This window comes from Ovis aries, chromosome 12, assembly GCF_016772045.2.
Source record: "Ovis aries strain OAR_USU_Benz2616 breed Rambouillet chromosome 12, ARS-UI_Ramb_v3.0, whole genome shotgun sequence".
In the NCBI taxonomy this organism is placed as follows: Eukaryota; Metazoa; Chordata; class Mammalia; order Artiodactyla; family Bovidae; genus Ovis; species Ovis aries.
Window position 1 is genome coordinate 2866109 of NC_056065.1, and position 13728 is coordinate 2879836.

A 13728-nucleotide genomic window follows, 5' to 3' on the forward strand; every position below is an offset into this window, starting at 1 on the left:
CGGTGCGGCGGGCGGGGGCCGGGCGCGCGGGCGGGGCGGGGGCGCGCTGCGGGCTCCTCCGCCGGCAGGTGCGGGCCGGGGGCCCGCGGCGGGGCGGGCGGCCGCAGTCGCCGCCAAGGGCGGCAGACGAGGACCTGCCCGGCCGGCCGCCCCATGCCTGCCGCGCCCAGCAGCCCGGCCCGCCGGGAGGGATGCGCGGTGCCGCCCGGTTCTCCTCCGCCCTGCGCGTGCCCTGAAGCAGAAAGTTTGGGGGCCGGGGGCTGTCTTCCTCCTCCCGCTCCAATGACTGCCCAAGGACTCCTGCTGCCCAACCTCGACTGTGACCTGCCTTCGCTCCCCGGGTGGCGATGAACTATTCCAAGCTGTAACCAAGGCTCCCCGCTCCTCGCCCTTTCCTCACCCTCCCTTGAAAAGGTTTATTTTTTCAATTCAAGAAATTGTGATCCGCCCGACTCCCCTCCTCGTTAATAATTTAGACCCGGAGCCTCGTTTCTGAGTGTAAGAGGGGGTGCGGTCTCCCCCCAGGACGGCGCGCTGGAAGGACAGATTCCCCTTGCCGACCCATCTACACCATGAAGAGGTGCAAATCGGACGAGCTGCAGCAACAGCAGGGCGAGGAGGATGGAGCCGGGCTGGAAGATGCTGCTTGCCACCTGCCGGGTGCGGACATCCGGCCTGGGGAGGCCGCGGGTGCTAACTCTGCTGGCGGGCCAACTTCGGATGCGGGCGCTGCCGCGGCGCCCAACCCGGGTCCCCGAAGCAAGCCTCCCGATTTAAAGGTGAGCGCAGACCCTCCCCTTGAGAGCTCAACCGGCGACTTAGCTTTCCCCGCCCCACGCAGAAGTGCTGTAACAGGCTAAAAGTGATGGGGAAGCCAGACAGAGGTCAGAGAGGATGGGCAGATGTTCAGCCAGACCCTGGGCTAGATCTCAGGTACCATTTGTGCCTCTGTCTTTCAGCTTATTTCAGGCCTCTGTGTTTGTTCCTCATTATTCAGCAGACGTTCTAGTGACTCACGCATCGGAGGTTGTTTGAATAATGTGTGTGAAGCGCTATTCGCAGACAAAGAGCTGGAGAAATCCGAAATGCTAACTAAAAAGTTGACATCCCTTCCCCTCCCTGGAAGGGGAAGGAGATAACAGGGGTGGGAACCCAAGCAAAGGACCATTAGCTCCTTTGCTGAATTAGTTTCCTCCTTCTGGGACCTTCCTGGATTGAAGCTCAGTTTGTCCATCTGTGAAAGGGGAGTGTGGGTTTCCTGCCGTTAGGTGGAGCCAGAGGTTAAGCTAGTGCTTGGAGATCCGGGCTGGTTTCCTAAACCAGCCCCCAGGGTGGAGAACTGACAGGTGGCCGCTTGGTGCTTGCGCTGGTTTGGGGCCTCGGTTCAAGTTGCACACATGATGAGCCGGCAGGGAGAACCAGGATCTGAGAGAGGCGGCCACTTGCAGTTGGGAGTCCTTTATTTTCCAGCTTAGGTTGCCGAGACAATTATTGAGCTGTACTGGATATGTCTCTATATTAACTAAAACAGCAGCTGTGATAAATAATGCACCTTTGCTGGAGCTGCCACAGGAATTGCAGGCTCAGGCTTCTCAAGCAAGCTCACCGCCGGGCTGAGAGCGATGTCAGCCCAAGGAAGGAACTTAGACGCCTTGGAGACTGATGCCTTGGGGAGATTTTCTCCAGAGGGGGTGCAAGGTCTTGGCTAGGGGAGCAAAAGGACTCCATTATGTTAAATAAAGCCTGTCTCCTACGGCAGCAGCCACTAAGGAGCTCGCCAGAATAAACCAATGACACTCCTCGTTTGGCCTGAGCGGCACAGAGCCAGGAAGTCAGAGCGCAGGTGAGTGTGTGTCCCCTGTCTGTGTTTCCTGGGGAGGGGTAAGAAGGTGACTTCTGCCTCCATGTGTGTGTCTTAAAAATTGGTGGCAGTTATTTGAACGTAACCTCTGATTTTGCGGCTGCCCTTTTTCAGAGGATCGGGGCTAGCTTTATGTGTAAGATGAGCTCCACTGGGTAGGCAGTTCAGGGAGAGTCCTTGGTACCTGGCCCACCTGCCACCTCTGAGCCCACCTGAGTGGTCAGGAGCCGTGGTTCCTATTTTCAATGAGATGGTGAAGGAAAAGGGCTGCCCTTAGTGCTGACGTGGGGCAGGGGCAGCCTTCTGCTGCAAACTTCAGCTTCCTTCTGGGCTGATCCAGAGGGGTCTGGCCAGCACATCCTGATTCCTTGGTGAGATGGGATCCTCACCCCGAGTCCATGAAAAGCAGCCTTGGAAACTCCTCCACGATTCAGCTCCGGCCGCAGTGAAAACCACCGGCTCCGTTCATGTCCCCCGCTGCCTTCACAAGGGAAGGTGGGCTTGCGGTGGGGGCTGCAGTGTCTTTGTCTCTGTGGATAAAGCTGCTGAAAGAAGCTCATTCATCTCCACCCGCTTACCTCTTATACTCTCTCTCTCTCCCTCTTTTTGGGGGAGGGTGGTGGCGGTTGACACTGTCATTCTGGTTGGGGCAGACACAGCAACAACAGCTCTACACTTGATATTAAATGCGGGTCATCCCTGAACCACAGTTGAGATCAGGTGTGAGAAAAGGACACCTTCTTTTCTTGTCCTTCCAAGTTGTCCTCCACCCCCATCAGAAAACATATTTCTGAGCTGACCATAGCTGTGTGAACCCAGGCTGGCAGCTCAGGGAAAACCTAGCTGTTGCCTGCTCCGTGGGAGCTCGGGGAGACAAGCAGGGCCTTTTCCTGTTTATGTCCGTCTGCTTTATCACGTGTTTACAAAGTAGGGACTTCAGAGACAGACACCAACTTGGGGGCTATCGCAGTTTAATTTGCTGTGTGATCTCAGGCAAGTGACTCAACTTTTCTGAGCCTTTTTCTGGGGAAAGGGACTAGGAATTTTGAAGTATGTCTAAACTTATTTTCCAGCACTGGCATAGTTTTCCAGCAATGGAAAAATCCCATCTTTGGCTGTAGCGCTGCATAGAAGCTACCTTGTTTTAGGTGTGATGGTGGTACCGGAATAGGGTAAGTTTGATTTTTTAACACCCCCTGTCCCCTACCTGTGTCTGGCCTGGAGCAACCTGCAGTTCTGGCTTGGTTTTGTTTTCATTTTAAACTTTGGAAATAGGAATTTCTGGTCCCTTAGTCCACCGCTGTTTTCTTGTAACAGCTCCAGGCGTTGTGATGGATTAGGAGCAGTGGAGGAAATCATCTTGAGGAAAAAAAAAAAGGCTTTGTCTGAAGCACCTCATGGAAGTTGGGCGAAAGGAGAGGACAGAGTGATCCGCATGTGCCCTGATAGACAAGCTTGTCGAGCAGCCCCGGAGCAGGGGCTCCGGTGGTCTCCCTTCTTGTCCTTCAGTGTTGTGGAGGACTGCACTGTAGATTTCTCCTGTGGTAGCCTGGGATCTGCGATTGGGGGCCGTGAAGGACCAGTGAGAAGGAAAAATAGTTAAGCAGCAGTTTTAAAACTCTAATTGAAAAATAGCCTGAAAAAGTACATTGCCCCACAGGCAGCTTATGCAGGTGCTTTGGAGGCCTTCTCAGCTACTCTGCGCACTTGATGTGATCTTCAGGGGCAATGTGACCAGACACTCCTGCAACAGGAGCCCCAAAATTCAGAGTCACATCGCCTTCCCCCTTGGCTTGTGGCTTGGACTCCGTTGAACCACTCGAGTTCATGTCTTGGATTCATTTGTGGTCATTATCCAGGCGTTTGCTCTTGCCAGTTTCCTTACTAGCTAGGAGGACACATTCGATTGCTGCTTACAGAGAGTGTTGGCTGACCAAAAGTACACTGAGATTTTCCAGCAAGTAAACCCAGTGCCAGTGAGAGCGGGAGTGGGAGGAGCTCGGGGAAAACTGCAGAAAGGGACATGGAGCACATGTTCCTGTTAGAAACACGACATGTGGCAGATGCCGCTGAGGCCCGGGATGGGTGGCTAAGCACGAGAGTCAGCTGGCTGTGCCCTGAGGCCTTTTAGAAGCCCAAGGGCAGGGGAGGAAATCTGCCTTGCCATCTCTCTCACCCCTGAACAACTGGAGGACTTGGCCTTTGTGAAAGGAAGGCTCTGGATGTGCTGCCCAGAAACTGTCCCCTAGACGTTCCCTGAGCTTCTCTTTCCTTTCACAGATGCCTGTGCGATTCATTTCCCCAGAGAGTTCTGAACAGTGTTAATATTTTTTCCAAGAAGAAGGGGGTGCTCTGAAGTGCATCATCCCAGTCCTGGTTCGAAGTGCTTGTAACTCGGGACTCACTTGGGTGCCTTCATCTGTACCGTTCACTGCTCTTCCTGTCTGCTTGGAGTGAAGAGCGATTCAAAACCAAAGAGCTGAGGGAAAGTCACAGCTGAATCCGTAGGACTGTCCTTGCTGGCTCGCAGCCTGTGCTGAGCACAGGTGCACCATGTTCCTCGCTGCTCCCGGAGAGCCCGCTGGCGAAGGCTTCACAGGGCAGCAGACACTGACCTCCCATGGGAAAGCCTGTTTTAGATTGTGAAACATGCCTTGTATGTAAAAGTGTCTGAGAGTATGTGTGCCCTTTAAATAACAGGGGCAAAATAGACACCCCAGCTACCTGCTACCCAAGAGGGGGAACATTTACATTCCAAGAAGCTTCTGCTTATTTTTCTGTTCTTTTGTTTATTTTTAAGGCCCTGGGTTTTGATAAAATTTATGGGCCTCACTTTCTCTACTTTTTCAACGGAGAAGATCAGCAGCTTCGTGGGATGCTGGTGGGGTGGAAAGGTGCCTGTGAACGGTTCCGGCGGTAGGCAGGGCTCTCTGTGGCCTTCTGCAACAGGGGCCCCCAGCTGTCCTGCAGAAGGGACATGTTCCAGCGTGAAGATTTCTGCAGTCTCAGGTGGGAGCAGGACCCTAGGAGAGGTTTCATCTGGAGAGATAGAGTTGAGGTAGAGCCAAGAATAAGGAAATGGGGAATCAGTTCTTTGGCAGCAGGTACCGCCTCGGCCTCCAGGCAAACAGGCCGAAACACTTGCAAGAAAGTCATCATCAAAGCACACCTAAGTTTAAGGGTGCTTCGAGCATCATTGATGAAATCAGAAACATAAGAGGTTGATCAGAAGACGTGTGCTTTGAGCAAGTTGTAAAGGGTGGAACTTTAATTACCAAAGAAGAGGAGAGCACTTTCTACGTGAGAGGGCAAGTGCCAGGTCCCGGGTAAGGCCAGTTCCTCTTTGACCAGATGCAGTTGCCCAGCCCTGTAAGTAGTCAGGCACAGTGGAGGGCGATGAAGAATGCAGAGGGTGTCTGTTTTTGTCCCACCTGGACCGAACGGAAGGAACATGGAGGGTCCTTGGGACTGGTTGCCCCTCCCCCACCCCCTCTGCCTTCAGGAATTTTCAGAGACGTTCTGGACGTGGACTCGGGAGGAATTGTTGGCCGATGCGAAAGCACATGCCAAATGAAGCTGTCTGTTCTGCTGCATATTGGGTTCTAGATGAATCCCCAGCTGCCCTTGTTCCAGTGAGAACTGTCTCGTAGGCTTGGCATCTACAGAATGTGCTGTTTTTTGTGTGTATTTAATTGTCTTCACTGCCAATCCCATTAATAAGACTCTCTCCTTCAGCAAGGAATTGAAACATCTGATAGAACCTGAATTAGGGGGCTGAAGTTTTAAAAAATACGTGTCAGGGCTGGGGAAAACAAATTCAGGTGGCTTCTCAGTGGTGGTCTTGGAGGCCAACTCAAAACTCACGTCTGTTTTCATTTCTCCTTTAAGAAATGGGCTTTGAAATCCTCATAGTTAAGAATGATACGTTCTTAGAACGAGGCCACACTGGACAGGGTCCCCCTTCATCAACCAAACACTTAAGCCTCTCTCCATGTTAAGAATTTAAAACAAAGCTGTTTGAGGGATCACAGGTACGTTTTGTGACTGTATGAAAAAGATAATATTTGACTTTTCATACCTATTGGCTAAAGGCGTCCAGCCAGGTTAGCTGAATGATGTCCACTTGGAAAACAGAGCTAGCTGGGAGGACATGGGCCTTGACCTAAGCCATTTGTGAGGACAGTCAACACATCCAGGCTCCTGGGTCTCTGTTCGTCCTTCCCCAAGAAGCCCGATCTTGGCAGTTACTGAGATGACAGACTGAGATTAGGTTTAAACTGCAGCAGGAGAGATCTGGGCTAGACATGAGAAAAAGTTGTGCAACTGAGCTTTTAAATCTTTGGAAAAGGTAATTGTCTAAGGATTAAATCTCCTTTTTAAGATGATCTTGTAGATGTGCAGAGTTTCCGCTCAGAAATTTATTAAATAGCGACGGGGCTCAGATGATAAAGAATCTGCCTGCAATGCGGGAGACCTGGGTTCGATCCCTGGGTCAGGAAGATCCCCTGGAGAAGGGATTGGCTGTCCACTCCAGTATGCTTGCCTGGAGAATTCCATGGACAGAGGAGCCTGGCAGGCTGCAGTGCATGGGGTTACAAAGAGTCAGACACGACTGAGCGACTAACACTTTCACTTTCAATGGCCATATTGGTGTGAAGGTCTCTGCCCGCTACTATTGGAGGCACAGAGATAATAGATGATATAGCTCCTGCCCTCCATGTGTTCATTGAGGATTCCATCCAGAAGCTAGTGAAAAGTTGGATAACAGTTTGAGAGAGCCATGTCACAAGGCAGAACATGATTAATGGCAAGATGAATGGTGTAGATAACAAGCTCTCTGGGGTTCAGAGCAGGGTGGTGAGATCTCTTTAGACTGGCGTGTACGAGAGAACTGTATGGAGCAGGGGAGGTGGGTGGTGAAAGGTGGGTAGGATGAGAAGAGGCAGAGAGAGGGCACACCAGGAAGATAACTTTAATCAGAATCTCTTATGCTGGTGTACGTTGAGCCGATTCTGCCCAAAGACCCATTGCGTGAGGTCGCTGGGCCTGACTTGCATTGACTCCAGGCAGAATTCTCTGAGCCATAAAGGAATAAGAAGCTTAAATAAAATTGAGAATGGGAAGATCATTTGCCCCTAAGTTGAAATCTGTTCTTTTTTTTTTTTTAATGTCAGCTGAGTTGCTGGGGAAGGAAAAAATGATTCCGAAAGTCTTTCATCGCTGTGTTTTTAAGAGAGACAGTTGCAGCCGCTCACTCTTCTCCATCACTATGGCCATGAGCGCCAGACCTGGGGTGACTGCTCCTCTCCTGCTCCAGCCCCAGGCTCCCCACCCAAGGCTTCTTAAGGGTAATCGGAGACTTCTGCAATGCACTTTTTATCTTGAGAGTAGGACTCTGTGGGTTTTTACAGTGATTAGCTCTTTAATGCTGGCCCTGTTTCCATAGAGACCCTATAAATAGAGGAACGTTGGCGACCTAGGCTTGCTGAGGCTCACAGTGACCCAGTCACCCCACTGAACCCTACCTGCCGAACCAGTGGTGGGGCAGAGGGCGTTTCAAACCCAGCTGGGAGGAGGGGAGATGCAGTCAGCTGCCAGGCGGGGTAATCAGTTATAGGTCAGCATCACTTTTAAAGATCCTTTCAGCATTAATGGGAGTTGTGAAGAACGCAGGGACTTGGAAGAATTAGAAGCCGCTTTTGGCTATTTTTAACCAGATGGTACCAAAGTCACTGCACCCCAAAGCATTTTGCTTGATCTCAGGCAGCTGTGTTTGCAGCTTTTGGAGCAGACTTCCCCTTTTGGGGACCCACACCCAGGGAGGAGAACGGATGAAGCCTAACTGTTCAGAGACCACAGCCTTCTCAGGAAGGATCTTTCAGAAAGCATTTAGTCTACCCTTTCTTCCTGAGAGGATGATGGCACCCCAAGGAGGCGGGGCCCTTCCTGCCCTTAAAGCCGATTCAGGGGAGGGCAGTAAATGTCCCTCATTTCCCTCTGCAGGCGTGGGCACCTGGCCCTGGGGCACTCTGCATTCTGCCTCCCTTCTGGCCTCTGGGCAGTTGTGGGACAGTTTGTGCTCATTCTCGTGGATCGGGAGAGCTGTTTGTATCCCACCTCTCACTCCGAAGCAGCTCAGCTCTCTTCTCCTAATAAATACATGGCTGCGTTCGGCCACCAAAATGGCTCCTGGCAGCTGGGGAAAAGCATGAGACAATGTGGAGAAGCAAGTGACATTTAGTAGCTGGAACCTGTTAGTCAGAGCAGGTGGTGCTTTCTGCTGCGTTGGTGGCTGAGTTCCCTCAAGCTAGTCACCATGGTTTTCCTCATTTCCAAAACTTGAGGCTGGTTATGTGTGTATGCTGGGTTTTTTGTTTTGTTTTTTTAAATACTTACCATGTTACGTCAAAACTCCTTAACCATCTCCTCTCTGACACCCACGTGCACGTATCACTCTGCTCTCTTGCCTTGCACTTTGTGAGGAAAAACCCCTTTGTACGGAGCCACCTCCCTCCCCCCATCATTCTTTGTCTTCTTCCTCACCATGGACTTTAGCAGACTCCTCCGTGCTGCTGGGACAAAGGTCCTTGGGTCACCGTATCTCTCCTTGACCTGCAGAATGGAGGGCAGGGTGGGCAAGGAAGACCTACACTGGTTACAGGTCTTGCCCACGTCCCACAGTGTAACATGAGAAGATCCACCGCAAGAGTTCAGGGGACTGAGCTCCCGGTGACTCAGGCATTCTGTTCTGTTTTGATCCTGCCTGTGATGCTATTCCATTGCTGTTGTTCAGCTGCTAAGTCGTGTCCAACTCTTTGCGACCCCATGAACCGCAGCATACCAGGCTTCCCTGTCCTTCACCATCTCTGCATCTTGCTCAAACTCATGTCCATTGAGTCAGTGATGCCAGTTCTCTTCTGGGACCTGTGTAAATACTGTGTCTGCTTTAGTCTCGGAATCGGCGTGTGAGCCAGTGGAGGCTCATTTGAGTAGAAGTTGGAGACTCTTCTCCGGGAATGGAATGAGCCACTTAGCTGTGCTCTGCTTACATTTGTTCAGCTGTGAAATGGAGACACATCCTGCCTCCCGGGCTTACACTCGTGTCAGGCGAGAAGGACAGCATACCTCGGAAAGCACCTTGGAAAATGCTGTCGTATGATGTTTAAAATAATCTGACCGAGGTAGTTTGGATGCAGAGCAATATGGCAGACAGTGAGGACTGCTGTCCCCAGCGCCTACCCCAACCTCCCGGGGCTCGGGGAGAGGAGATGCCTCAGAACTCTAGTGCCGTCTTCTGAAGGAAGTCAGTATCTGAGTCGATGTGGAAGAGGGGCCTCAGTGTTGGAGAGGCTAGGCTGGGAGTGCCAGGGAGGGAAGGAAGAGGCCTGGAGTAGAATGCTAGAAAGACCGTTTGTAATATGTAATGTGACCACTTGGCAGAAGTTGCTGGGCAAGTGCCAGAGCCAGCTGGCCCCATCCGTGATGTCTGCAGGAAGGCCTGGGCCCGAGGAGGGGGAGGGTGTCCCGGCCTGTCTCTGGTCCAGAGGCCACAGGATCTGGCGGTTTCCAAGTCTGGCAGAATGCACGCCTCAGTCCGGCCTTCCTTGACCGTGGTGGTTTTACCTGAGCCGACTCTGCCCCGGGCTGGCCCTGGAGACGGTGGCTCCGTGGGGAGACCCAGCACCTCCAGGGCTGCCCCAGGATTAAATTCTTGAGGAGCGGTGGTGGTCACCTTCATCTCCTCACCTAAAAATGGAAATGTTGCTGCTGTTGCTTGTATTAGTTTCTGGGAAAGTCGAGTGAGATCATGCAGGAGAAAGAACATGTTGAAAACCGTAAACCATAAGTTCACAGTGAGCTGTGGTGATAAAACTTATCTGGTCTGTAAAATGGGTGTTATAAAGGCCCCACCTACTTTGAAGATTGTGGGACTATTCAAACGGGGTGAAAAGTGAAAATCCTCCACTTTGACACAAATCCACAGTAGTGTGCGTAGTTACTGACATCAGATGTAAGTGCAGCTGTCTGCACAAACCAAGCTGAGGTGTCAAGTAGCAGTGAGAGTGCTGCTGCCCTGTGCTTAGCCGCTCTGTCGTGTCCAGCTCTTTGCGACCACGTGGACTGCAGCCCGCCAGGCTCCTCTGTCCATGGGAATTCTCCAGGCAGGAAGATGGGAGTGGGTTGCCATGCCCTTTTTCAGGGCATCTTCCCAATCCAGAAATCGAACTGGGGTCTGCATTGCAGGCGGAGTCTTTACCAGCTGAAGCACCAGGAAAGCCTTAACAGAGTGAAAGTGAAAGTCGCTGAGTTGTGTCGAACTCTTTGCGACCCCATGGACTGTAGCCTGCCAGGCTCCTACTCCGTGGAATTCTGGCCAGAATACTGGAGTGGGTAGCTTTTCCTTTCTCCAGGGGATCTTCCCAACCCAGGGATCAAACCCAGGTCTCCTGCACTGCAAGCAGATTCTTTACCAGCTGAGCCACAAGGGAAGCCCAGGAATACTGGAGTGGGTAGCCTACGGTGAGAGTGGGGTCGGCTAATACAGATCTGAAGATGGTTTTCTCTTGGTGTCTGCATGGTTCAAGTTTTCTCCTCTATAAGGTTGTTTCTAGAAAAAAAAGAAAATCCAGTACTTGTAATCCTTTGGAAGGTTTCCTAGCTGACAGGCTGCCTCCCGAGGGTGTTCCTTACAGATGAAGACCTCCTGTAGCTCACGGAGCCCCGGGTCGCTTGGTTCTGAGTTCCCCTCTCAGGAGTTAAGGGTTCCGCTGGCCCTCCAAGTCCCAGCCCTCTGCCTGCTGGCTCTGAAGTTCTCTTCTGAGGGTCGGCTCCACCACGTGAGCCGGCCCCCACGCGGAAGCGGTGGTCTGGAGTTATCCCGCACGTGGCCTCGCCCTGGCCAGGCAGTAGGCTGCCCCTGTCTGAGCAGTTCTGCCTGGGGGGGGCAGGTGGAGCACCTCAGGGGCAGGACTGTGAAAGCCTGGGGCCGGGGCGGCTCTGGGCTCCAGCGCTCCCTTGGTTTGCTCCAGCCTGTGGACAGCTGGTTCCAATGTGTATGCCGAGGAGGTCGTCCTGGTTCCAATGTGTATGCCGAGGAGGTCGTCCCTTTACTGCCTGCGCTGGAAGGTGTGCCCGGAGACGTCGTTTGTGTGCTTTTTTCCATTTACCAGGTCATTATGCAGGATGCAAATGAACAGCCACATGAAGAGGCACGCTTCATGGGTGCGGCTAACCTGAGCGCACAGGTTAGGCCCTGAGCGGCTAACCTCCAGCGAAGATGTTTGGAAGGGTCTTGGGTACAGGAGTTTCGGTTGCCCTGGAACTGGGATGTGCTACCCTCCTGGCATGTGGAAGTGTTTATCAGCCTGGAAGCTTCAGTAAAATGTATTGCTATGTCAGAAATGAGATTGCCTATAAATAAGAGAAAATTACTCTAAAGTTCTATAGGTAACGACAGACTTGTCTGTTTCATGAATCAAGAATCCCAGGGTAGGCATCCACACCCGATTTGATGACTCCATAGGGTCATCACGTTCCCAGGCATATCCCTGGGGGCTTTACCAAGATGGCTGTTGGTAAAGCATGATCCAAGCATTGCCTCCACATTCCAAGTGGGAAGAAGCAAGAAGGGCTAGTGCCTTTATCAGGAAAGCAGAAGTTCCCCCAGAAAGCTCATCTTGCTTTTCATTGGCCAAGACTGTGTCATGTAGCTACCCCAGGCTGCCAGGGCCTCTGATGAAGCAAGAATTTTTAGTGTGGTGCAGGAAGGCCATGCAATTTGGGAAGAAAGGAGAATAGATATTGCGTAGGTGATTAACAGTATCTGCTACATACTATAATCTGATTGCATGACCCTGATTTTCCCAAGGAGCATTGCAATGAGGCATCCTTTGGGCCAAAAGAGGATCTTGAGGAAGGATCTGATCTAGAAGGAGGGAGGTCTCAGGGGTGGGGGGAGAATCCATCCAGAGGGATAAAACTCATGAGCCAAGTGCCGCCAGCATGTGGCACTGAGCCCCAGACTGTAGCCACACGGATACCGTGACCAGTAACCCTGAGCCATGTGTGGATTAGGAGCGTCCCGAGGGAAGCCACGGGGATACATGTATTTGGGGAGGAGAGGAGTGGGTCTGGGTTGCCCCCTTCCCGCGGCCGTTCATGGGGATCTTCCAGTTTCAGGCGGCTGTAGGAACTGCACTAGTGTCCCAGGAACAGCCCCCTTACCTCTGTCCCCAGCCAGCTTTGCGCTCACGGGGTTCTTCATCCTTCTCCCTTCAGAAAATCCAGCAGCTCTCGGAGGGCTCCATGTTTGGCCACGGCCTGAAGCACCTGTTCCACAGCCGCCGCCGGTCGCGGGAGAGGGAGCACTCGTCGTCTCAGGACCCGCAGCAGCAGCAGGGCATGTCCGACCACGAGTCCCCCGACGAGAAGGAGCGCTCCCCAGAGATGCACCGCGTGTCCTACGCCGTGTCCCTGCACGACCTGCCCGCCCGGCCCACCGCCTTCAACCGCGTGCTGCAGCAGATCCGCGCGCGGCCCTCCATCAAGCGGGGCGCCAGCCTGCACGGCGGCGGCGGGGGCGGCAGCCGGCGCGCCAAGAGCGGCTCCCTGGAGCCGCAGCGCGGCAGCCCCCACCTGCTGCGCAAGGGCCCCCAGGACAGCGGCCTGGCCGCCGTCCTGCACCAGCACCAGGGCCGCCCCCGCTCCTCCTCCACCACCGACACGGCCCTGCTGCTGCCCGACGGCGCCTCCCTCCTGGCGGAGGAGGCCGAGGGTCTCGGTGACAAGGTGAGGCGGGCCTTCCGGGCTGGGGCCGCTGCGCAGCGGGCCTCGGGCCTCGGGCCTTGAGGACCTGAGCTGGGGCCTGGCCTGGTGGGTGCAGACACCCCGCCTCTGGGGAACTGTCTGTTTCATGGAAGGAGCCAGAGAGAGGACCAAGCCAGAAGCAAGGGGCGAGCTCCCCAAAGCCGATTTTTGTTTGCTTAGGAATTTAGTTTTTCAAAATTATCTTTTCCTTGGGCTGATAGTAATTTGGGTGTGTTTTCCTTAAGCGTGCGCTCAAGAAACAATACATGCGGTAGTTTGGACTAGCGTCAACCCTGGTGTGCCACTTTCTGCCTGAGTCAACTCAATATTTTTGCACTTTAGTCTTTCTCAATGGAAAGTAGAGATAATATTAGTAGAATTCTCTAGGATTAAATAGGGTTGTACATGTCACAGTCTTGGAATAGAGTCTGGTATTATTACCAACCCAAGATGAGAGAGGAAGAATCCATGAAGGGCTGTTTGGAAGGGAGAAAATCTAGTTGGATGTTTCTGAATTTCTATGTTCACATTTTCATTTATATACTAAGTATTTTGTGCATACTTGTTGTGCGCTATAAGAATGAATGAGCTGGAGGGAACAAGTAGGGTTAGGGCTGTCCTCACTGAATAGAAGGGAGACAGATGGGTGAACAGACAGAATGGGGTGATGAGGCTGTGACAGAGGATGTGAGAACTTGGGGAGGACCTCCTGGAGGAAGCCACTGAGCTAAATCTTGGAGAAGGAGTACAATTTAGCCAGAGGACTTGGGGCAGGTGTGGGGGCTGGAAGGGTATAGTGTACAGAGAAACAAGCCGCTGCTGGGGACTGCCTCACATTCACTGCAGTTGGACTGTCCAGTGCTTTTGGGGATTGACAGGTAGGCAGAGGTTAGATCACACCAGGTCTTGCCATGTGGAGCCTGGGGAGTGTGACATTGTCAGAGGGTGTTAGGCCGGAAACTGGCCGGAGGAGGCCCCGCTGGGTCTTAGTGTAGATGGTAGATTAGGAAGCCGGGCAGGAATGGAGTCAAAGAAACCATTATCAGAGCTGTCGCTGGAGT

At 52.8% G+C, this 13728-nt stretch overlaps 1 protein-coding gene across 1 annotated transcript in view; it reads left to right on the forward strand.

Moving 5' to 3' along the window:
- The first annotated feature begins 257 nt into the window (after positions 1 to 257).
- The window catches only part of TMCC2 (transmembrane and coiled-coil domain family 2), a 37763-nt gene continuing 24292 nt past the window's right edge, over positions 258 to 13728 (forward strand). Inside the window, exons 1-2 of the mRNA XM_015099129.4 lie at positions 258 to 779; positions 12140 to 12649. Of these exons, the coding sequence (XP_014954615.2) occupies positions 573 to 779; positions 12140 to 12649 (717 nt within the window). The 5' untranslated portion in view covers positions 258 to 572. The remainder of the gene's footprint in view (positions 780 to 12139; positions 12650 to 13728) is intronic.